The 25,704-nt window shown below is 40.6% G+C and overlaps 1 protein-coding gene across 2 annotated transcripts in view; it reads right to left on the bottom strand.

Moving 5' to 3' along the window:
• Window positions 1-6,587: 6,587 nt before the first annotated feature.
• sh2d5 (SH2 domain containing 5) overlaps window positions 6,588-25,704 on the bottom strand; it is a 32,099-nt gene continuing 12,982 nt past the window's right edge. For both annotated transcript variants that reach the window (XM_078425435.1, XM_078425436.1), the window contains exons 4-10: window positions 20,776-20,922; window positions 15,384-15,653; window positions 14,568-14,645; window positions 12,761-12,914; window positions 11,991-12,099; window positions 8,459-8,618; window positions 6,588-8,371 (exon numbers count right to left, since the gene is read on the bottom strand). In XM_078425435.1, the coding sequence (XP_078281561.1) occupies window positions 8,180-8,371; window positions 8,459-8,618; window positions 11,991-12,099; window positions 12,761-12,914; window positions 14,568-14,645; window positions 15,384-15,653; window positions 20,776-20,922 (1,110 nt within the window). In that variant the 3' untranslated portion in view covers window positions 6,588-8,179. The remainder of the gene's footprint in view (window positions 8,372-8,458; window positions 8,619-11,990; window positions 12,100-12,760; window positions 12,915-14,567; window positions 14,646-15,383; window positions 15,654-20,775; window positions 20,923-25,704) is intronic.

Raw genomic sequence — 25,704 nt, 5'->3', positions numbered from 1 at the left:
ATCCTATGAGAGAAGTATTCTTTCCCATGTTGAATGTTAATCCCTTACCCCCTAATGCATCTAAGGTGCTAGCTCTTGCTCCACCCCTCCACTCACCTCTTTCTACCAGCTATCTCCTCCCTATTAGTCTGAAGAAGCATCCTGACACAAAATGTCATCTGACCATTTTCTTTCCCGATGGCTACCTGACCCAGAGTTCTTCCAGCAGTTTGTTCCTTGCTCAAAATTCCAGCATCTGCAGTCTTGTATCACCCAACTTGTGGCACCCTTGTATTCCTCTTATCATCACACCTTTCCCAGCCATCAATGGGCCATTATGGGCCCACCCTTCCTGACGATATCTGTTACCGGCTCTGATTTTTTCTGACCTTTTCTCACCTCGAGTTTATTTACCCCCCAACCTTTAGTCTGAAGAAGGGTTCCGACCCGAAACATCATCTATTCATTATTTTTCTCTAGAGATGCTGCTTGACCCGCTGAGTTAATCCAGCATTTTGTGTTGATCTTTGGTATAAGCCAGTATATGCAGTTCCTTCTAACACATCCTATTGTCTTTCTGTGTAAGGCCACAAGCTTAGTTTTAATGATGTGGCCCTTTCCTACCAGAAACTGCTCCTTTTAAGACACTAGGTGCTGGCATTGTTGATAACAAGTTAGATCATTAAACCAGTCTGTTTTGCCTTGCATCTGATTTAATTATTGAATCACTCCCACCTTCCATTCTGTTACCATCTTTCATTTTGTTATTTCCTCCTCCCTATTTCTGTTGCTCATCTTGATCAGACCCTGCTACATTTTAATTTGTTCTGAAGAAAATTCTTTGACTTGAATCTGACACTGTTGATTTCTTCGCAGTTGCTCTCTAAGCTGCTCAGGCTGTTCAGTTTTTAACTTTCATCCAAATTCATTTCCTTTCAAAGCTTCACAGCCAAAATATTATGTAGCTAAATAGGCTCTAATTTTAAGTTTGTGACACACTGATAGTGGAATTGGTGTGAGATTTGCCCAATATTGGTGTTGAATATTTTCCCAAGATGGTTTCAACCTGCTGAATTGCCTATGTTAACCTTCCCCGCCTATGTGACGAGTTTCAAGAATTCCTGGAAGTTAATGGACCCATGCATTGGATCTATTAATTACAACGCAATGTGTTACCATTAGTCTAACTGATTACCATTTATTACTTATTTATTCTCCCACATCAGCTGTGTACAAGTAATCTAACCTGTTCCAGCTACATTGTAAATCATGGGTTGTAGTAGGTTTTCCAACATGTAGATAATTTCCTCATTTCACACCCCTCTCTTACAGCTACTGTACCAAAACTCCCATATTTCTATAGTTTAGAATTCAGCACATTAAGTCCAGATGACAAAAAGAAACCATTGTTTGAATTGAACTGTGCTGTCATTTATGTTCTGCATAAACCTCACTCCATCCCTAGTCTTCGAACCTTTTAACACTGTACTTCCGTTCTCTTCTTCCTTGCATGGTTATCTCGCTTAACCATAAAGGAAGAAACCTTTAACTAATGTCTGAACTGGAGTTGAAACCTGTTAATACTGAAATGCCAGTATTTGCTCTACTTGCCTTCATGTTATTTTAGTACGATCTCGTTCTCATCATTAACACTCTACATGTGGCTGAATGCCATAGATTACAAAGCTGTTGAATAACAGAACCATTTTGAACAGGAAACATTGTTACGTACTGTATACTTTAATCCCACTAAACAACGACTACAAACTGGATTTGAGTTAGAGACATAAAATTATAATTAACTTGGCAAGTTTGATTTCACTTATGATTTGTTTATGATTTATTTTCTAGAATATTATAAAAAATTCAGAACTGAAATGTTAACTGAATAAATGTATTTCACTTGCTTTAGGCTTCCATTGGAGCCTTGCATATATATCCTATACCCAGAAATGTTATCAATATGATTACATAGAAATCACAATGGATAAAAAGATCCATGATTTATTCTCCATTTCAATGGTGGCCCAATTTCACATGCCCAAACTAAAATAGTCGATTAATATTTTTCTTATTTTCTAAGTGTACCCGACTACAATTTTAAATAAACACTGCTAGATGGCAAAGTATGCATGTAAGGGGTGGACAGGTTAGATTCATAGAGCCAAAGAGCTATACAGAATGGAAATAGGCCCTCTGATCCAACCTTTACGCATCGACTAAGTTGCGTAACTCATCTCATCCCACTGGCCTGAGCCTTGCCCATACCCCTTCAAACTTTCCTATCCAGGTGCCTGTCCAAGTGGCTTTTCAATGTCATAATAGTACAGATCTCCATCATTTCCTCTAGCAGCTCATTCCATATATGTACGACCCTCTGTGTGGAAAAAGTTGCCTGTCGGGTCCCATTTAAAAATTTCCCCTCTCATGTTTAACCTATGCCCTCTAGTTTTAGACTCCCTTACCTTTGGGAAAAGACTGGCTATTCAATTTATCTACGTCCCTCATGATTTTATAAACATCTAATAGGTTCACCCCTCAGCCTCTTGCTCCAGGGAAAAAAGATTCAGCCTACCCAGCCTTATAACGTAAATCCTCCAGAAAGCAAAACATCCTTGTATGTTTGCCTCCAGAAAGCAAAACATCTTTTTTATACTCTTTCCAGTTTAATGACAACTTTCCTATTGCAGGGTAACCAGAATATCTTGTACAGCTGTAATGTTATATCCCAACTCCTGCACTCAACACTTGACCAATGAAGGCAAGCGTACATACGCCTCCTTTTTACACCTGTTCCACATGAGATGCCATTTTCAAGGAACTAATAACCTGTACTCCTGGATCTCTCTGTTCTACAGGACTCCCCAAAACCCTACCATTTACTGTGTAAGTCCTACCCATGTTTGTCTTACCAAAATGCAACATTTATTTGAATTAATCTTCATCTGTCATTCCCCGGCTCATTGGCCCATTTGTTCAAAATCCTGTTCTTAACTTGGATAACCTTCTTTACTGCCCACTATACCATCACTTTCAGTGTTACTTAGTAACCATGTTCACATCCAAATAGTTAATCGAAATAACAAACAACAGTATGTTCTTTGTTGTTTAACTAGCACTAATCCTTATGGCACACCAGTTGTTACTGGCCTCTAGTCTGAAAAAAAACCTATCACCATTCATCTATAATTTTCTCTGGTTGAATCCCGTCAGCGCTTGGGCAAGATATTGGAGAGCTGCTGAGATCTGTGGAGCCGTCCTCCCTTTGGAGACATCGTGTTCAAAAAGGGAGGAAAATAAATATTAAATGACTTTATGTTCAGCATGATATTCTGTTCATTATCTGCAAGTAATAAACTGAAGCTTGGTGCTGCTCAGAAATAAATTCAACGCATTGAAATGTTGCCTCGACAAATGTTCTTTCGAGATGAAGTCAAACAGTAGCTTTTTTGTTACAGCAAAATCCCTTCTTCTGTACATGGTTAAAAACACATGTTTATGGAGAGTCTCAATATATCTTAAAGCAATCTGTCACCAGGCCAACAGCGTACTTTTCTGAGCAGTGCCATGGCAACTCCAATTAGTCGTTAGAAAGCACACAATTAAATAAGACTAACGGACAAAGATAAGCCAAAAATAAAAATAGAACAGAAGAATACTCTTTTATGTGTTGCAGTTATCTTTAAACGTGGTCACTACATTAAAGTGATTGAAAAACAAAGTGCTGGAAATGTACGAATAAATTAACCTGAAAGAAAACAATGTCAACATTAACCTATCTTTCTCTATTGGATACTGCCCACCGGCTGAGCACTGTTAGCATTATATAATTATTTTCATAACCTACTCTTTTGTTCTTTTACTGTTTTGACACAGGCAAGTTATTTAAATAACCTTCAAAAGACTAATACCCTTTTAAAAAAGTACTTTTAATACTTGCACACGCTGATAGGAAGTTTAGTTATTCAAAGGACATTTCCCCTGAATTTTTGGGGCAAATAGTAGTTGCTGGGATTTCACCCTCATCCAATGGATGCTGTAGGGAAGAGTACATTGATACTGTACTCGTATCATTGAGAAAATGATATGATATATCTTGTCTTTGAAAGTGAGTTTGTTCACACTGATACTGAGGCCTTATATCTGGACAAGGAAAAGTGCAAGGATCTCAGGAGAGAGTTTACAGTGCATATTTGGAGAAATAGATTTTAAAATATATCCATGTACAGGCAATAAATATCATTAAAGTAATAATTCAAAAAAGGGGTGGGGACTGTGGAGTGAAGGGGAAGGTACTAAATCCAACTAGAAAAGTGATTCATCTGTGGTAGAGAGCAAGTTTGAGGCTTATATAGTTGCCAGAAAGCAGTAGCGCTGAGGATTGGGGCATTTTAAAACTCTGCAAAGGAGAATCAAGGAACTGATGAAGAATTTGAGCTAGAATATCAGAATAAACTGGCATGGGACATAAAAATAATTAAGAGCTTTTAGAGGCATATAAAAAAGAAAAACAACAACAGAAATGGCAAATATGAATACCTTACAGAAGGCGATCTAAAAATTCATAAAGAAAAGTAAGGAGAGGACAGCTGAATTGAACAATTACTTTATGTCCATGAGTGGTCCATGAAGGAAGACCCCAAAATCCTACAGGAAATACAAAAAATGCTAGATAACCTAGAATCTCAGGAGAATGAGAAACTGGAAGAAACTTAAAATAACATTGATAAAAATAAAAGAAATGTAAAGCCAAGTTTTGAGATGATCATCTTAAAAGATTGTTTATATTCTGAAAATGTTTCAGAATGGCAGAAAATGTGATCTCATATTTGAAAAAGGGAGAGAGAGAAAACCTAAAACTGTGCAGAAGGATGTTTGGCTGGGGAGTCCAAAACCAGGGATCAGTCACAGAATAAAGGGTGTATCAAGGGTGCACTGACATGTGGAGAAACTTTGTAATTCAGAGGGTAAATCTTTCAATTTTTCTGGATATTGAGGGAATCAAGGAACATGGAGATTGTGGGGAAAATGAAGCTGAGGGTGAAGATTGTGATGCTTGGTAGAGCAGATACAAAGAGCCTGATGATGGACACCTGCTCCAAATTCATATTCTAAAATGCTAACAGTCATCTTCCTTATTTGGACGCTACTTGATATCTTCTCATACACCTAGTGTAAATTGCTGAGACCCAGCAGCATTAGAGGGCAGAATTAATATTTAAGCTCCCAAGCTGTGTTGACTTTGTGTGACACAATACTGTGAGATCATGAGCATAGAATAGGCAGTCCTCTAGGTTAAGGAAGCAGAAGAGCAGGGTGAGTGCTGTAATGCAAATAATCTTGGTGGGAATGTAATATAAAAGTGTAAGTAAAAGAAATCAGTTTCAATCAAGCCATTAATCTAGCACCAAGTTTACTGTGTCCCACTCTTTTGATTAAATACATAGCCAAGGAAGAAAAAAGTAAATATAACAAGGCAAACTGCACCAATTCCAACACCAATTACTTACTGTATAGGAACTGCAGATGCTGGTTTGAACCAAAGATAGACACAAAAAGCTGGAGTAACTCAGCGGGTCAGGCAGCATCTCTGGACAGAAGGAATGGGTAATGTTTCGGGTTGAGACCCTTCTTCAGGTTAGGGATAAGGGAAGCGAGAGATATAGACGATGATGTAGGTGTAGAGAGATGAAAGAACAATAAATAAAAGATATGCAAAAAAAAATGACGATAAAGGAAACAGGCCATTGTTAGCAGTTTGTTGGGTGAAAACGAGAAGCTAGTGTGACTTGGGTGGGGGAGGAATAGAGAGAGAGGGAATGCTGGGACTACCTGAAATGGGAGAAATCAGTTTCATACCACTGGGTTGAAAGCTGCCCAAGCGAAATATGAGATTTGTTCCTCCAATTTGCGTTTAGCCTCACTTTGGCAATGGAGGAGACCTAGGACTGAAAGGTCTGTGTGGGAATGGAAAGGAGAATTAAAATGTTTAACAACTGGGAGATCAGGTACGTTCAGGCGGGCTGAGCGAAGGTGTTCAGCGAAACGATTGCCTAGTCTACATTTGGTCTCACCGAGGTACAATAGTCCACATTTTGAACAACGTACACAGATGAAATTGGAGGAGGTGCAAGTGAACCTCTGCCTAACTTGAAAGGACTGTCGGGGTCCCTGGACAGAGTCGAGGGAGGAGGTATAGGGACAGGTTCTTCTTTTGCAGGGATTGCAGGGAAAGGTACCTGGGGAGGGGGTGGGAAGGGCGAGTTAACCAGGGAGTTGCAGAGGGAACAGTCTCTGCAGAAGGCGGAATGTGGTGGAGATGGGAAAATGTGGCTAGTGGTGGGAACCCATTGGAGGTGGTGGAAATTTCGGAGGATTATATGTTGTATGCGACGGCCGATGGGGTGGAAGGTAAGGACTAGGGGGACTGTCTGTGTTGCGTCTAGGGGGAGGGGGAGCAAAGGCGGAGCTGCGGGGTCCCGAGGAGACACAAGTGAGGACCTCATCTATGATGGGCGAGGGGAACCCCCGTACCCTAAAGAATGAGGACATCTTGGATGTCTTACGGATAAAATATGTACCAAACGTCATTGTTCAAATGCTCTTTATTATACAATTTCTCAATGACTACAGTAAAAAAAACAACTTTAAAATATAAAATATAGTTATACATGGGTACATACTTTAAGTCAAATAGCAAAATACAGTCACATTCTGTGTTTTCTGTGAAATCACAGCATCAGCCCAAAATAACGAGGAATAATTAGCCCATAAAATCCTAAATCACTAAGACGACATATTTTTTTAAGTAACTGATGACATTATACTTATATATTCAATATTATGATTGTATTAGGAATTATCTAAATAAGTTAATGTCATAATTTGAACAATAAGATTACTTTTTGGTTAGGACCAGCTTTACCCACAACTGATTTTCATTGGATAATTGAATAAATTTAGTATAGCCATTTAAAAACTGACATGGACATTGTTCATGCAGAAATTAAATGGAAACGTTTTCACATTGGCTGGTAGAAGAGTGCATGGTTGATTCCAAGATTTGCATTAAGCTGCTCAAGAACCTCTGCTGTATTAAGAACACCTCTGGCCCTTGTATATGTGCACCCTTGATAAGATTGTTCAATATTTCTTGTTTGGACACTTTCATTTAATTATTAACAATGTAAAGTGTTCTTACACATCTTAGTATTTCTGATCGTTTCCATGGAAAACATTTGAAAATTAAATTATAATTATGTATTCTCTTATTTTAAAGGCACTGTCTTAAAACAATGTGAAACATTGGTTATATTTTAGATGGCGACTCATCACAGGCACAAACTGCTGGAGAATCCAATGATCTCTATTCAGAATTGTATTTTTACAAACAAAGACAATACAAGAACACAATACAAGAACACATATCTTTTTTGAACAGAGAGACAGTTAATATTATTACAGCTGAAGCTGAGAAGCCTTTCACTGAAAAATATGGAGGGTCAAAACATCTTGCGTAGAAATTACTCACCGATCTGGGGAATCTGCATCTGCATTTTGTATGATTATTAAATAAACATTTTCTGTCAATTGAACCATATTAATCTGATTCTAACCATAGCTTTCTATGTCTGTTTGTTGCAAAATAAAGCAGCACAATGTTCTATACAGAACCGCATTAAGTGTTAGACACAAAATGCCGGAGTAACTCAGCAGGCCAGGCAGCATCTCCGGAGAAAAGGAATAGGTGACGTTTTGGGTCTCGACCCGAAACATCACTTATTCCTTTTCTGCAGGGACGTTGCCTGACCCGCTGAGTTACTCCAGCATCTTGTGTCTATCTTCGGTGTGAACCAGCATTGTATCGTATTGTGTCACATCTGTAGATCCTTCTTGCACACACATTAAGTGTTAGCTCCATCCGAGTTTGGAAAGGTAGTGAAAACACAAGTGAAGGTACATATATTCAGTTAAAGCCATCAGCAAGTATTATGATTACAACTTCCAAGTCATGCTATTGTATATAGTGTCATTATAGCACAGCTGCAAAATGAATAGCATTGCTACAATTTAATCAGCTTTCTGTGGCAAATTCAAGTTTATTTGCATTTGATTTTCCGAAACCATCTTGCATATCATAATTTGCAGGCAGTCTCTTCTTATGTCCATAATGAACCAACTTTTTCAGATCATAAACGATTTACTTTCTAATCTGAAGTAACCTGTCCTCGGGTTTTGTTGGAGCCGCATACAAGTCATCACATACTGTAGAATCCTGTTCTTCATAACAATGATTTAGTCTTGAAGCACTTAGGCAACAAAACAAACCATCTTCCATTGTTGTGTAGTGTTCTATCAAGGCTTTTATACTGGGAAATTGCGTGTTCAGGTGCTGAAAGGTAGTAAGTACACATTTTGAATGTTATAAACTATTACCGAAAGAAGAATGTGAAACTAAAAAAGGGTATTGTAAGCCTACCTCGAGATAACATTTGCCTTCATCATTTTTACAGATCACGTAGTTTATCACGCCAAATGGGGTCCGCATCATCAGTGCCCAACACTTTAGAGGGCTAGGATTCTCCCAAAGTAAGAAAGCTCCCAGAACATCACGCTTTAAAAGTTCTAAGGCACAATCCCTTAACAAAATAGTAAAAAAATATTTGTGAAAAACAAATTCATGTAAAGCAATCTGCAGAAGATCCTGGGCATATGAAATGGAAATGCTCTTTGTTTTGGGCACATTACACTTCTCTCTACCTTAACAGTTAGAAAATATATTTCTATAGCAGTTAGAATTACAGCCACGCCAACAGTGATCCAGATTCTGCATTAAGAGGGAATCTATTAATTTGCACGGCAACTTCTGGCATTTACACTTACGTGATAAAACAATGAATTTTCTGTTTTGCTCAACCAAAGCATTTGGTCATTGCAGGCACATTGCCCATGTATTAGCGAATTTGATAATCTGCCATCTTTTTTAACTGCTCGAGTCCATCTGGTGGAGGTACATCCACAATTCTGGAGTACCAGGATTTTTGAATGGTAATACATTTCCAAGTCAGAATTGGAGTGGGTCTTGCAGGTATTGGTGTTCCTATGCACTTACATTCCTAGTTGAACTAGCAAGCCAGAAGTTATAGGTTTACTGCCTGCTGTGCCTGCATGCTTACTTTCAGTGACTGATGTACAAGCACACCCAGGTCTCGTTTCACCTCTCCTAATCTGACACCATTCAGATAATAATCTGCCTTCCTCTTCTTGCCACCAAAGTGGATAACCTCACATTTATCCACATTATTATACTGCATCTGCCATGCTTCTGCCCACTCACCCAACCTATCCAAGTCACCCTGCAGCCTCATAGCATCCTCCTTGCAGCTCACACTGTCACCCAGCTTTGTGACATCCACAAACTTAGAGATGTTACATTTAATTCCCTCGTCTAAATCGTTAATAAATATTGTAAACAACTGGGGTTCCAGCACCAAGCCTTGCGGCACCCCATTAGTCACTGCCTGCCATTCTGAAAAGGACCCGTTAACTCCTACTCTCTGCTTCCTGTCTGCAAACCAGTCTCTATCCATGTCAATACCTTATCCCCAACACCATGTGCTCTAATTTTGCCTACAAATCACTTGTGTGGACCCTTGTCAAAGGCTTTTTGAAAGTCCAGATACACCACATCCACTGGCTCTCCCTTATCCATTCTATTTCTTACATCCTCTAAAAATTCCAAAAGACTAGTCAGACATGATTTCCCCTTCATAAATCCAATCACGTCACAATCCAATCATTTGACCAATCACGTCACTGCTTTCCAAATGCACTGCTATAACATCTTTAATAATCGACTCCAGCAGTACCGATGTAAGGCTAACTGGTCTATGGTTGTCTCCCGTTTTCTCTCTCCCTTCTTTCTTAAAAAGTGGAGTTACATTGGCTACCCTCCAGTCCACAGGAACTGATCCAGAGTCGAGAAAACATTGGAAAATTATCACCAATGTATCCATGATTTCTAGGGCCACCTCCTTGTGTACTCTGGGATGCAGACCATCAGGCCCTGGGGATTTATCTACTTTCAGTCCCAACAGTGTACCTAACACCATTTTATGACTAATGTGGATTTCCTTCAGTTCCTCCCTCCCACTAGTTCCTCGGTCCCTTCGTATTTCCGGGAGATTGTTTGTGTCTTCCTTAGTGAAGACAGAACCAAAGTACTCATGTAACTGTTCTGCCATTTCCTTGTTTCCCATTATAAATTCACTTGTCTCTAACTGTAAGGGACCTACATTCGTCTTCATTGATCGTTTCCATTTTTACATATCTAAAGAAACGTTTACAGTCAGTTTTTATATTTCCCGCAAGCCTTCTTTCATGCTCTTTTTTCCCCCTCTTAATTAACCCCTTTGACCTCCTCTGTTGAGTTCTAAATTTCTCCCAGTCCTCTGGTTTGCCGCTTCTTCTGGCTAATTTATATGCCACTTCCTTGGATTTAACAGTATCCTTGACTTCCCTTGTCAGCCACGGTTGATCCGCTTTCCCAGTTTTATTTTTTCGCCAGACAGGGATGAACAATTTCTGGAGTTTATCCCATGCCATTGGATTCATCCATTGCCATTGCATCTCCACTGTCAACCCTTTCAGTATAATTTGCCAGTCTATCCTAGCCAATTCCCATCTCAATCCTTCAAAAGTCTCTTTTAATCAAGTTCAGTCAGACATGATTTCTGAATTAACCGTGTCACTCTCCATCCTAATGCAGAATTCCACCATATTATGGTCAGTGTTGCCCAAGGGGCCTTGCACCACAAGATCATTAACTAATCCTTCCTCATTACCCAATACCCAGTCAATAGACAATAGGTGCAGGAGTAGACCATTCAGCCCTTCGAGCCAGCACCACCATTCATTGTGAAGGATATTGGTGGAGACAAGAAGATAGAGGGAGAACTGGGAAGGGGAAGAGAGGGACAGAGAAACTATCTAAAGTTGAATTTTAGATAGTTCCTCTGTCCCTCTCTTCCCCTCCCCCTTCCCAGTTCTCCCTCTATCTTCCTGTCTCCACCTATATCCTTCCTTTGTCCCGCCCCCCTGACATCAGTCTGAAGAAGGGTCTCGACCCGAAACTTCACCCATTCCTTCTCTCCTGAGATGCTGCCTGACCTGCTGAGTTACTCCAGCTTCTTGTGAATAGATGTTGGAAAGGTCATTTGGAAGTTGATGCCCAAATTGCCTTGGTTTTCCACAAAGCATCAGGTGCTATTAAAATCACGAGGTATGAATTCATGGACCAACACATGTTAGTGCAGCTTGCTGCATGGCTACGAGCGAAAGTAAATAGACTTGGCACATTTTTAGAAGCAAAGACATACCATCCAATTGCTTGGCCCAATGCTAGATTCAAAGGATTGGGATTGGCTGTAACCCTAACTTATGATGGTGAGAAAAGAAGCATCAGAGCATTGTGCCATGTGTTTTGGGGGGAAAGGCATCAGAATCCTTCGCTGTTGCGGTAGCAGAATGATGGATAGTTGAGGCATCAGAGCCCTGTACCTTTGAATGGAGCTTGAGAAGATTGAGACTGTGACTTTGCAAGGTCACGGATCAGGTGGTCAGGACCTGAGAATATAGGAGAATGGGGTTAAGAGGGAAAGATAAATCAGCCATGTTTGAATGGCGGAGTGGACTTGATGGGCCAAATTCTGCTCCTATCACTTATGAACTTACTCATGAACATAAGACTTAGGACCTGGGGAATGGGACACTGGAATAACTTGTAACGTTTTGTTTCCATATTTTTAGAAGGGATATTTTTGCATTGGAGATAGTCCAGTAAAGGTCATCGAGTTGATTCTTGGGATTGTCCTCGAAACAATTGGGCAGATTACTGAACTCAACACTTTGGACAATCCTATTCCTATTCCAATCAATTTTGATACTGTTACTTTGTTGAAAATATTAATTTTCAAATGTATTGCCATTGATCTCTCACTGACAAAACTAACCTAGGTATCCCAGCGCTGGCCCAGACAGTGTCCATTAGGACCTCTTCATGCTGTAGTGGTGCAAGTGCTCTCCAGGATTCCAAGAGTTCATCTCCCCATCTGCAACTGTCTGTGGAAAATATAACAATTAATATTTCAGACACACTGATGCCATTACTTGAACTATTCATGCCATTTATTTTGTCTGATTTTGATTTAAAAAAATAAACTGCTTTTTAAAATCAGTTATTCAACAAAACATGTTGAAAGGGTGCACAACTAAACTAGAATCGAACATAGTCAGAGAGTCAGACAGCACAGAAACTGGCCTTTTGACACAACTTGCCCATGCTGACCAAGATGCCCCATCTACACTAGTTTCACCTGCCGGCATTTACCATTTATGGTTTTAAAACTCTCAGTCCGAAGGAGGGTCCCAACCTGGAATGTTATCTGTCCATTTCCCTCCACAGATGCTGCCTGCCCGGCTGAGTTCTTCCAGCAGTTTTTTTTTTACATGAGATTCCAGCATCTACTGTCTGCTGTGTCTTCAAACTGCTCGGGGAACTCTATGGGGCAGACTGCTGACTGATACTGGATTTTGGATGTTCTCTGTATTTTGAATAGAGTGTATGAATAACAATATTCCAGAAAGTGCTATCTCAACAAACAATGTAGCTTCAAAATAGGCATTCTCGAAGAGTGACAAAGCAAATGCTCACAAAATAATTAAAAGCTTTGTAGAAGCTCCCAGTTTTATTTTTTTAACAATCTTGTTAAAAATAACTTACAGCCATCTGAGAGTGCTTCTTGAAATTGTCTCTTGAAGGTAGAGCTCCTGTAAGCTCCTGACCTGATCCCTTTGTTACGTATAGCTTTCTTTCGTACCAGTGTTAGTGAAGAGAATGGACAGTCTTCCAGTGGATCCGATTCTTTTGCTTGAGGCTAAAGATAAATCAAATAGCCATGAGTTCAGTTTGGATTTCATTTGTAAGGGCTGATTTCACCTATCCCTTCCTCTAGATTTTGATAATGTGATCAGAAGGTTTCTAGAAAAGTGAATCTATGGAATTGAACAATATTTTACAGTCAGTGTTTTAATCTGTTCAAGCTTCTTGGATGTGGTTACTGGTAATAGGAGCAACAAGCATTATTAAAATCCAGAAATGTTTGTATGCATAGAGTATTACAGATGTTAAATTACTATTATTGGGAAGGGTCTCGACCCGAAATGTCACCCATTCCTTCTCTCCTGGGATGCTGCCTGCCAGAATTTTGTGAATAAATACCTTCGACTATTATTATAAGTGAGTCTAGCCTTTTTAATACTTGGGCCCTGATTTTGTGGTCAGTAGGGAAGCAAATGGTGTATGCTGATGTATTTCATGAATGAAGAAAATATAACAGAATAGAGATAGGTTGAACATGTGAGCAAAAGTGGAAAAGTGCGAGGTAATCATTTTCTATTCCAACCTATTTGCACAATGTTCATCACATTCTAATTTTGTCAATATCTAATTGAGTTAATTTATAAGATAGGACATACAAAGCTAGGTGGCAGTGTGAACTGTGAGGAAGATGCTATGAGGTTGCAGGGTGACTTGGACAGGTTGTGTGAGTGGGCGGATGCATGGCAGATGCAGTTTAATGTGGATAAGTGTGAGGTTATCCACTTGGTGGTAAGAATAGGAAGGCAGATTATTATTTGAATGGTGTCAAGTTAGGAAAAGGGGACGTACAACGTGATCTGGGTGTCTTAGTGCATCAGTCACTGAAAGGAAGCATGCAGGTACAGCAGGCAGTGAAGAAAGCCAATGGAATGTTGGCCTTCATAACAAGAGGAGTATAGGAGCAAAGAGGTCCTTCTGCAGTTGTACAGGGCCCTAGTGAGACCGCACCTGGAGTACTGTGTGCAGTTTTGGTCTCCAAATTTGAGGAAGGATATTCTTGCTATTGAGGGCGTGCAGCGTAGGTTTACTAGGTTAATTCCCGGAATGGCGGGACTGTCATATGTTGAAAGACTGGAGCGACTAGGTTTGTATACACTGGAATTTAGAAGGATGAGAGGGGATCTTATCGAAACGTATAAGATTATTAAGGGGTTGGACATGTTAGAGGCAGGAAACATGTTCCCAATGTTGGGGGAGTCCAGAACCAGGGGCCACAGTTTAAGAATAAGGGGTAGGCTATTTAGAACAGAGATGAGGAAAAACTTTTTTAGTCAGAGAGTTGTGAATCTGTGGAATTCTCTGCCTCAGAGGGCAGTGGAGGCCAATTCTCTGAATACATTCAAGAGAGAGCTAAATAGAGCTCTTAAGGATAGCGGAGTCAGGGGGTATGGGGAGAAAGCAGGAACGGGGTACTGATTGAGAATGATCAGCCATGATCACATTGAATGGCGGTGCTGGCTCGAGGGGCCGAATGGCCCACTCCTGCACCTATTGTCTATTGTCTATTAGTCCATTGAAGTAGTCAAATGTAAAAGTCGTATAAACACTGATATTCGGGTTTAGTCTGTGATGCCTCTTTTGAAATCATAAAGGCAAATAATAAAGGCAGATTCAGGAGAAAGAATTTGCCGTCTTTTGCAACACATACCTTAGTTCCACTTGAAGGAACATTTGGACTACTGGTGCAATATCCATAGTTTTCACTTTTAAAGGTTTCCTCTGTATCCTGCAGGTAATAAAGTATATTTTCAATTAATTCTGGAAATGTTTGATCTTTACTTGAAATCTTAAATTGAGCAAGTGACTGAGTGACTAGCATTTTGTGGCTTCTGTGATAATCTCCTTGATAGCAGTTTTCTCTGCATGCACTGATTATGAAATTATGTGGATGTGTCTGGCCAGATTAATTTTGTCTATTAAGAACCATGTTCCTATCCTCTCTGATTACTACTGATTACTACTCTCTGATAACAGATGAATATATATCGAACAAAATGAATCTGAGCAATAAAAATAATTTTCAATGAGGTAATAATGACTGTTTAATTAACTGTTTTACTTTTTAGTTTTAGAGATATAGTGCAAAAACAGGCCCTTCGGCCCACCGAGTCCCACCAGCGATCCCCACACATTAACACTATCTTACACACACTATGGACAATTTACATTTATACCAAGCCAATTAATCTAAAAACCTGTACAAATTTGGTGTGTGGGAGGAAACCAAAGATCTCGGAAAAAACCCACGCAGGTCACGCGGAGAACACACAAACTTCGTACAGACAGCACCCGTAGTCAGGATCAAACCCGGGTCCCTGGCGCCGTAAGGTAGCAACTCTACCGCTGTGCCACCGTGCCATGTTGTTTTGATAAATGTCAGAAGTTTCACAGTTTCTTCTTCTACACTACTGTTACCCGGGGCTATGTGAAAACAATAATGATTTATTCATCCATGTGCACAGACCTGGTCACTTTGCTTTTTTACTTCTATTGCTCTGATTTCCTCTTGTGATATTCTCCTGAAGGTCACCAAAGCACTGACATTCAGGGAAACCTCCAGGTCTCCATACCGTTCTTTCACATACTTTGTTGAAAGTACTGGGGAGCTTGGTTTCAAAGGAGTTTCCTGGGTAGAGCAGTGAATGACAGGTGGACTACTTTGTTGTTCCTTCTTGTATTTCATGCAGCAAGCAACTTGGAACATCCGGCATAGCTGCAAATTCAGAATTGTTGCCTACAACAGAGAGAACAGTGTAAGACGGAAGTTAGAAGAAAAATATGCCATCTCAAAGTACCAGTCCAATCAATTGGTGAGTCCAAAGAATTTACAAAATCCAAGCGTAGAACTGTGTGATGTCCCAACAATTGCCTCAATTTTGGGCCTGCCATAGGCAGTTTGGCATCTACTTCAGGGTTGGGACTAGGTTCAGGAGTAACAGAATGCTGATGTTTGGAGACTTGATTGAAGGCTGGGTAGAGACATGGGGGCAGCTGATATATTGCCCTGGAACCAATTTGGGTAAAGGGGAGGAGCTGCAACCGCAAAAGCGCGGTCACTCCTAAGTTTAAGCCTAGACCGCGGGATAGTGAGTAGCCCCAAATCGGCCGACCTGAGGGACCTGGAGATAGAGTGATGGGTTAGAAGATTGTTGATATGGGGGGGGGGGGCAAGCCGTTTAGGGCTTTGTATGTGAATAGGAGGAGCTTGAAGTTGATTCTGTACCGTACTGGGAGCCAGTGGAGAGAGGCCAGAATCGAGGTGATGTGGACCCATTGCAGGCGGGACAGGGATGATTGGCTGATCCCAGTGTATAGGGAGTTGCAGTAGTCTAGGCGGGAGGAAATGAATGCGTGAATGATTTTTTCAATGTTGTCAAATTGGAGGAATGGTTTGATTTTAGCTATGGTACGAAGCTGGAAGAAGCTGGCTTTTACTTGCTTGTCAAACTTTAATGCAGAGTCAAATATCACGCCAAGGTTTTTGACATGCTGTTTGACTAGGGAGGATAGGCTTCCAAGGCTGCCTGTTATCGTTTTGATGGAGTCGGGGGGGGGGGGGGGGGGGGGAATAGGATGACCTCAGACTTGCTCTTGTTTAGTTGAAGGAAGTTCTGTGCCATCCAACAAATTGGGGATGCGTAATAAATATGTCTTATCTGTGAAGGCCATATCCCAAATTTAAAGATAAAGAAGGAAGAAATGTTTCTTCTAAGAAGTTAACATCATTCTAGCTTCAGATCATCCCAAATTCTTGATAACCTGTCAGCTATTTTTAAGTTTAATCACCACTGTAATATAGGAAACGTGGTAGTTTGAGTTTAGTTTATTACTACGTGTACCGAGGTACAGTGAAAAGCTTTTGTTGCGTGCCAACCAGTCAACGGAAAGACAATACATTATTAAAATCGAACTATCCAGTGTCCAGATACATGAAAAGGGAATAATGTGAATAACGTTTAGTACAAGCTAAAGCCAGTAAAGGCTGATCAAAGATAGTCTGAGGGTCTCCAATGAGGTAGATAGTAGGTCAGGACTGCTTATTTGGCTATTTGCCTACTTGGTTCCAGTTAGCTTCCTCATACAGCAATATGAAAATGGGCAGATTATTCTATTGATGTTGTTAATAGAAGGTAATATAATGGATAGAACACAGGTAATAAATGCCCTGTGGTTCCTCACATTCTAACATGTCTGCAAGTTCTCAGCACTGTTGCTTCTTAAAGCAAATAACTGAGCCAGACCTACCAATAAAATATACTTTACTGAAGGCAATCATCTCTCAGCTATTAGCAATGGTTGGTTGAATAATGATTCAAAAGTCATACTATTATGGTACATTCTATTCTTAACGGTACTCTGACATGCATGTACTTTAAAAGTCTGAACTGTGGCATTATCCGTGAAGGAAAGCAGTGTGAATATAATGACTCATCCAAAGGTAATATCTCCAACTGCACAGTACACCTTCAGTAATGCATTGCAGAATCAGTCTATATTTTGTGCCCAAATCTCTACAGTGTGACTTGAAAGGAGAAAGACCTCGTTCAAACTTGAAAGTATTATCAGTTGAGCCACAGATGACACTAACTGTGCAACTGTCTTTTTTGCACAATTTGCTGTGTATGATAATCCAACCGGAAAACAATTAAAGGGACACAAGGTGGTGAAGTAACTCAGTGGGTCAGGCAGCATCTGTGGACAACATGGATAGGTGACATTTCGGGATGGGTTCAGACTGAAGAAGGGTTCCAACCTAAAGCATCACCTATGCATGTTCTCCAGAGATGCTGCCTGACCTACTGAATTACTCCAGCACTTTGTGTCCTTTTGTATAAACCTGCATCTGCAGCTCCTGGTTTCTACAAAAAAAACAATAATATTCCCCTCAGCCAGACAATAAGAGTTTAGACCCATTTCATTGCCTTGGGACTGCACCTTAAGAGTTCAAAGATTTCCTGGCGATCCAGTGAAGACTTCCTAGCAACCAAGCCCAACTAAAATTGGCCTCTAAAAAGTCCCCCTGTTGTGTAGGGAGTGGATGAGAAAGTGGGATACCATAGAACAAGAGTCGGCATAAATTTGGTGGGCCGAAGGGCCTGTTTCCATGCTGAATCTCTAACCTAAACCAAAATTGTTGTGGGGGTCACAATATCCCATGCCTGTAATTTGCAATGCCCGCAACAAGCTTGCCTTTGTGCTAGCTGCAATTTAGAATGATTCCTCCTTGCAGACAGTGCATTTGACTCTAAAAACCAGCAGGGGGGCCAAAAACATAACTTGTTTGCATGTTAAAGCTAACCTCCTGGCCCCATAAAGGTGAAAGGAGTGCATTGGTGCTGGCTATCTGCTAGGCATGAAACTGAACTGGAAAGTATGCCACAACTTGGGTGAATATGGCTGGAAAGCTTTTGGGTTCTGAAAAGGAGACCTCATTTGTGCAGTCTATTTGTGCAGAATTGAGAGTTAGCGTCATACACTACAGAAACAAGCTCTTTGGCCTACTGAGACCATGCCAGCCATCAATCACCCATCTAAACTAATCCTGTATTTTATTCTTCCACATTCTGATCAACTCCCCTCAGATTCAGCTCGTCACCCACACATTGGGGCAATTTACAGAGGCCAATTAACCTACCAACCCGCACATCTTTGGGATGTGGTAGGAAGCCGGAACATCCGGGGGAAACCACAGTGACAGGGAGAACGTGCAAACTCCACACAGTCAGTAACCGAGGTCAGGATCAAACCCTGATTCTCCAGTGCTTTGCTGCAGCAGCTCTAATCTCCACACTAAACCATCGCCTTATCAGGCAACTGAACCATCCTTTCAATAACTGGAGAGCGTTCCTGGGCTACTATCTACCTCACTGGAGATCCTCAGACTATCTTTAATCAGACTTTACTGGACTTTATCTTGCACTAAACGTTATTCCCTTTATCGTGCACCTGTACACTGTGGATGGCTCGATTGCAATCATGTATAGTCTTTCCGCTGACTGGTTAGCACGCAACAAAAGCTTTTCACTGTACCTTGGTACACGTGACAATAAATTAAACTAAAAAAAAACTATTATGCTGCCCCGAGTTATTGAGAGATAACCTGTGTTTGCAAGAGGTCATTAAGCCCTCTAGAAACATGCCAAAAGGCAGTGAGTGCAGTTAATCTCAGACGCTGCTTACACCATTATGCTCCCTCCATCTCCTTCCTCCATCTCCACTCCCATTCTCCAACTGATAGAGTTCAGGCCGAATAGTCATGTTTCACCTCACTCTCACCCATTTAGCCTTGCTGCAAGCCTTACACCCACAATCATAGTTTACACACACAGACAGCCTCTTGATCAAGATAGCCACTTCACCTAACCTGGTGTGGAATAGTCAGTGATGCACATCTTTGTCCTTTTGCAGGAACACTGCTACCCTGATTTAGTGTGACAGGTGCACTTGCCTGCATCACCTCCAAAGTGCGAGATTTTGCTGCCTTCAATATGGAGTTGCTAAGCTTTTAGAACAATGTGCTGGTACACATCCTGTGTTACAATTAATTGACTTGCTGCAGTATCAGTAGGTGTACTGAATTGATAAGATAGTTATTAAATTCAGCAGCAATATCCAAAACCTCTTAACAGTGTATGTGTTATCAGACGTGACTTATCTATTATCCTTCTGAAGCCTCTTTACATACTCTACCTACTCAGAATCCCGTCTAGTTTTGGATCATCATCTAACTTTGAAACATGACATTTGATCCCGTCAGCCAAATCGTTGATGTCGTTGGTAAATAGCTGGCAAACGAGCACTCACCCTCTGGTCCACCATAGTCAGCCTGCCAACCTGGAAAAGAAGTTTATTCCCATTCTTTGCTTCCTAGCCGTTAATGAATTCTCAATCAGCACGTTATCAGCTCCATGTGCTCTAACCTTGCTGATCAACTTGCCTGAAAAATATTATTATTGACTCTATGGTATTTGTGAATAAACTGGAAACAACATATAATTGTAACCGTAGCAGTCTTACTTGGTCCTGAGTTAAGTTTTGTGTTTCAGTTAATGTTCAGAAAGTACCAGTGTGGTCAACATTGACAGAAAGGCATGCAAGACCAGTATGTGCTCAGCTTACCACATGACATGACTTTCAATGCATTGTTGGACCATTCTGTCTCATGCCTAAGATAGACACAAAGTGTTGGAGAAACTCTGCGTGGGTCAGGCAGCATCTCCGGAGAAAAGGGATAGATCTTTGGTATAAACCAGCATGTGCTGTTCTTAGTTTCTAATTCTGTCTATTGCCTGGTGTATATGAGGTGTTGAATGTGTGGTCCTGTGCCATGGCATCGCTAGATTGGAAAATGGTTGGTGCTGTTCTACATACGCACGTCCTTCTGCATTTTAATTGCACCAGGTTCAGTCAGAGTGAGGATGCCAGGTTGTGTGGTTACAGATCGTGGTGGTTGTCATCACCCACAGTGTTCTCTGGATCCCCAATTATTAGCTGCCATTTGAGTCCAGCCATTGTGTATAATGTTAGTGTCATACAACATAATGGAAATTGTCCTTATGAAGATGAGACTAATTTACAATGAGAAATGCCATAACTCACCCTCCCCACCAACAGCTGCATGACCTTAGATGAGAAAACTATATTGATACAATGTATGGTTATGGGGGAGGAGATGATTCTGTCATTCTCTGACCAGTAGCAAAAAAGCTATGTCTAAGGTAAAAAGAGTAGGATGTTATAAATACCAAAGTTGATGCGTGTGTTGTTTCAAAAGAGCCAGGTGGCTCTATCTATTTGGACAAATTATCGATTTTTATCACCTAACTCTCTGCAACTTTTTAATATTTGCTACCCACCTCATTTGGTTGTGCAGTGACGAACAGATGGCAGAAGAGCTCAGTTGGTGGTCTGCAGGGGTTGCGTGTGACAAATGCAAACTGGCAGTTCAAGGGTTGACACGACGTGTACAGGATTCTTTTCAGGGCATGAGCCATCAACAGTACCTAGTCAAAACACAGTACAGCAATTGTTAGCAGCTGCACAACTAAATGTGTGCACAAAAGGATGCAAAGTGCTGGAGGAACTCAGCAGGTCAGGCAAGACACATGAACACTATGAAGCCTGCCCTTCCCCACCTGACTCCACTTGCTAATCAACCCCTCCTCACCTCGATCCATCTATCACTTGCCAGCTCTTGCCTGCCTTCTCACCTCTTAACATTGGCTATCTTCTGCCTACTCCTTCAGTCCAGATGAAGGGTCCTGACCCAAAAGGTTGACTGTCCATTTCCCTCCACCAATGCTGCCTGACCTGCTGAGTTCCTCCAGCAGCTCACTTTTTGCTCCAAATTCAGCATCTCCCATCTCTCATGAATCCAACGTCAAACAAACTCCCAATGACAGGGAAAACGCCCTGCCTCAAGTCAGCCAGAGGTGGCCAAGGAATACATTGATGACAACAGCAGCAGATATAAACCTGGCAACTGCCAGTGGTCAAACAAAGCCCATATTTGTGAAAATAAATTAACCCTTACTGCAAGTCAACATGGGCGGCACAGTAATTCAGCAAAAGAGTTGTTGCCTGACAGAGCCAGAGACACGGGTTCGATCCTGACTGTCTGTACGAAGTTTGTACATTTTCCCTGTGACCACATGAGTTTTCTCCAGGTGCACTGATTTCCTTCCACATCCCAAAGACGTTTGTAAGTTAATCAGCTTCGGTAAAAATTGTCCCTAGTGTGTAGGATAGAACTATTGTTTGGATGATCGCTGGTCGGCATGGACTCAGAGGGCCGAAAGACCTATTTCCACGCTGTATCTCTAAACTAAACCAAGTAGAATTTCTGGCCCAAAGCCAATTTGAATTCTTGGTGGTGAAGCAGGACTTCCCCCACTGTAAAACCATAAAATATTATTCAACAATGTGATCAAAACTGCAAATAATACTGACTGGATTTGTTTTTAATCTCATGATTTTTTAGAAAATCATTTGACTGATGATTTGACTGTGGCCACACTTAAAATACACTTCAGTGGCTGTAAAGTGGTTTGGAACATTCTAAAAGAAATATAAAAGGCATTAAAGAAATGCTTCTTTTATCCTTCTCAGTGCTCTAAAATTTCATATCATCCATATTGATCGTTAATATATTACCTGCTGCATTTTACTCAGCAACAATATGCTGTACATTTATGATATTGATTGGAGGGAAGAAATGTCACGACTAGATAAAATATTCCATTGCTTTGAGAACGTGTCAATGATAAATGCCACTAGCAATGTATCACAAAGTCCTGGTAATAAAGCATCTGCTGTATTGCCTTGACAAGGTTTCTGAACCTTGGAAAGATGTTAATTGCACAAATGTGACTTTTCCATTTCACACACCTGTCATTTTTGTGACCACCTAGTGAGAGACTAATTAAAGTTCGAGTGAAATAGTTTATGTAAGCTTATTGGGATTCAAACATGGATATCAAAAAATAAAGAACGATTCTTCAAAGCACTGTACCAATCATTTCCCACCTTCCTCACTCCACACCTCTCCGCTACCACACAGTTAACTCCCCATTTTGTTTATACTTCTCTCTTCTTTCCAGATACTTTACACGGATACACAGTGAGCAAGATTCTCCTTAGAAGCTGCCTTAAGTGTGATGGGATATGATTTCATTTTACCCAAAGTAAGCCCCATTGACACCACGAACTGCATGTGGTAAATCTCATTGGTGTGCTTTGAACAAGCTGCTGGTGAGATTGCCATCAGTGTCAACAAGCCTGCCTGGGCAATGAATGTGAAATCTTTGTAGCAGCAGAATATAGTCAGCTGTGGCAGAAGGCTTGATCGATGCAATAAATTGCTGTAAAATCAATTATGTTCCCTTTAGTTTGTGGATTACATTTTCACAGAAGCACAACATTGTTACAGCCCAGATGGAAGCCATTCAGTGTCCATACCAATTCCAAATAGTCCCACTTCCCCATCCTTTCCCCACAGTCAATCAAATTATTTTCTTTCAGATACTTAACCGGCATTGCATTTTGGACCTTGACCATTCACAGGTAAAAAAGGCTTTTCCTCATATCACATTTGGTTCTTTTACAAATAACCTTCATTCCATGAGCTGTTTTGCCAATGGGAGCAACATTTCTGTCAAAACTCCCCAAAACTCCTCCATCAGATTTGCTCACAAACTCCTGTATTCTCAGTATATCGACCCCACCTTCTCCAATTTATCTAAAGCTTTTTCATTTCTGATTAATTTCTGCAAATCTTTTCTGCGCTCTTTCTCAAGCTCTTCACATCTACCTAAGATGAGTGACACAGAAGCGAACGCCGTGCTGCAGCAGTAGCTGAAGTGTTTTAAAAGGTGCACCACAAGCACCTTAATCTTACACCCTCGTCGATTGAAAGGCCCTTACATCTATTTAACCTTCTGCCTTGGCACACACCTGATGTAAGGTGCTCAGCCATGCCCTCTACTTACTTAGGTCCCTGATCCACACAGTTATAATCTTTTTCCTATTTGTACATCTATAGTATATTTCTGGACTTCCTTTTAAGTTTGCTACAACCCTTTCCAGAACTTTCTCGTTTTTTGTTTTATCTTTTATTCTGAAGAATCAGCAATCAGTCTATTACCCTTTGTGTTAACAACTCAGCTTCTGACATTTGCTCAGAAACAGAAAGGTGGATTAACTCAGCAGCTCAGGCCTTTGAGTTCCCCCGGTAGTTTGATTTTTGCTCAAGATTCCAGCATCTGCAGTCTCTTAAATCTCCATCCATCAATTGCTCTTTTTACTTCTCCATCTTTTTATTTATCCAGGGACCTCTGGTTTTAATTCCCTGCCCTTCTCCCTCGTGGTAATGGTCCCAGTGAGGAGCTGAATCATCTCCATGCTAGGCATCTCATTGTACATTTCAGGTTTGCCTTCCCAAGCTATGATTCCAATTTATCAAAGTTACATCTGTTCTCATCCCTTTGAAACAGGCTCTTCTCCAATTCATTTATTGTTTACGTTGGAAAGGTCTATATCTTTTTTTACCATCACAATTCCAAACCTTTTCTCATTGTGATAGCTATTTCTGAGATATGTGGTCCACATAGCCCAGTTCATTGCCTAGACCCAAGTCCTGTAAATATGCCATTTACTGGGACAGAACTTAACTGAGCTAGAAGGTTCTCCTGAATATACTTCAGAAACTCTTCTTTGTTAATGTACTTTATATTATTGCTACCCCACTCTGGATTGTTCAAGTCCCTTATCATGACTCTATCACTTTTGCACATTTCTAAAATTCCCCTGCAAATTGGTCCTTTCAAATTCATCCCACTATTTGGCAGCTTATAGATTAGTCTAAGTGATATAATTTCCTGATAGAAGAATATAAAACAATGATATTGAGAGAGTACAAAGTCAGAACCTTCTTCCCAGGGTGGTACAGTCAAAGTCCAGAGGGCATAGCTGTAAAGCCAAAGTGATAAAGTTGAAAGGAAATGTGTGGGGCATGTTTCTTTTACAGGGAGTGGCGAGTGTCTGGAGCATGCTGCCAGGTGATGCCATAATGGCGTTTCAGAGGTTTTTAAACAGGCACATGGAAATGTAGAGAATGGAGGGATGTAGATCACGTGCAGGTAGATCAACTTGGCATCATGTTAAGCAGAGACATTGCGGGCCAAAAGGCCTGTTTCTGTGCTGCACTGTTCCATGATCTAATTGTACTGCTACTGTTTCTTAACTTTAAATGGGCAGATTCTGTCCTTGATTTTATCAGGACATCACCTCTCAATCCTTACTTAATATTTCCAATCCCCCTCCTCTCTTTATCTTTATTAAATATCTCGTATCCAGGATTATTTAGAAACCCCATTTCTGCTCCTTATTGTAGTGAAGTCTTTGTTATTGCTGCAACAGCACAATTCCACATGGTTAATTAAGCTTGCAGCTCATAATTCTCGCTTAATACAATTCTTCTAATTATATACATGATTTTAAATGATCTCCTACTAGTCGTAGCAAAGCTAAATGCAAACAACATGCAGTATAAACCACGAGCATTTTATGGGATTAATAATATGCCTCACATATCCTTTGGGTGAGGTATTATTCACTCCTGTAAATACTTGAATATTAGTGTATTTAATATTACTGTACAATAGAATAACCTAGAGACATGGCAGAAATATCCATGCTTTTTTCTCTCAATAATTTTAGATATTGGCTAAAAAATGTGGTAAGCTGACACTATCTATAAATTATTGTGCTTTCTTATTTAATGGCAAAAGACAAAAAATAATTATTATGGTCAGATTAACAGTTCAAACAGCATTAACATTTATGTTACATCATGAGATTTCTGAAAGGTGGGGAAGGGAGGACATTGTGACAGGTAGTAGATCATGTTGGAGCTGGCACAAGGGGCAGAGGATGCGGTGTTGGAATCTGGTGGGGTGAAAGGTAACGACCAAAGGACCTCTATTGCAGTCCTGTCTGGGCAGGGGAGTGTAGGTGAGCGCAGACATGAAGGGAATGCACGTGAGGGTTCCATCAACTGTGGTAGAGGGGAAGAAAGAAGGAGGACATTTCAGAAACCCCAGAGTAGAAGGCCTCATCTTGAGAGCAGATGCGGACGAGACAGAAAATTTGAGAAAAGAGGATTGCGACCTTATTCGAGATAAAGTGGGAGGAGGTATGACCACTTCCACATCAGTCAGTCCATCCTAGATCTTTTCCAATGCCACTGAGGGGCCTAAATGCAAATTCAAAGATCAACATCTAATATT

Source organism: Rhinoraja longicauda, chromosome 30 (genome assembly GCF_053455715.1).
Source record: "Rhinoraja longicauda isolate Sanriku21f chromosome 30, sRhiLon1.1, whole genome shotgun sequence".
NCBI classification, from domain to species: domain Eukaryota; kingdom Metazoa; phylum Chordata; class Chondrichthyes; order Rajiformes; family Arhynchobatidae; genus Rhinoraja; species Rhinoraja longicauda.
The sequence above is the reverse complement of the archived record's forward strand: the minus strand, read 5'-3'. Positions and strand labels throughout refer to the sequence as shown.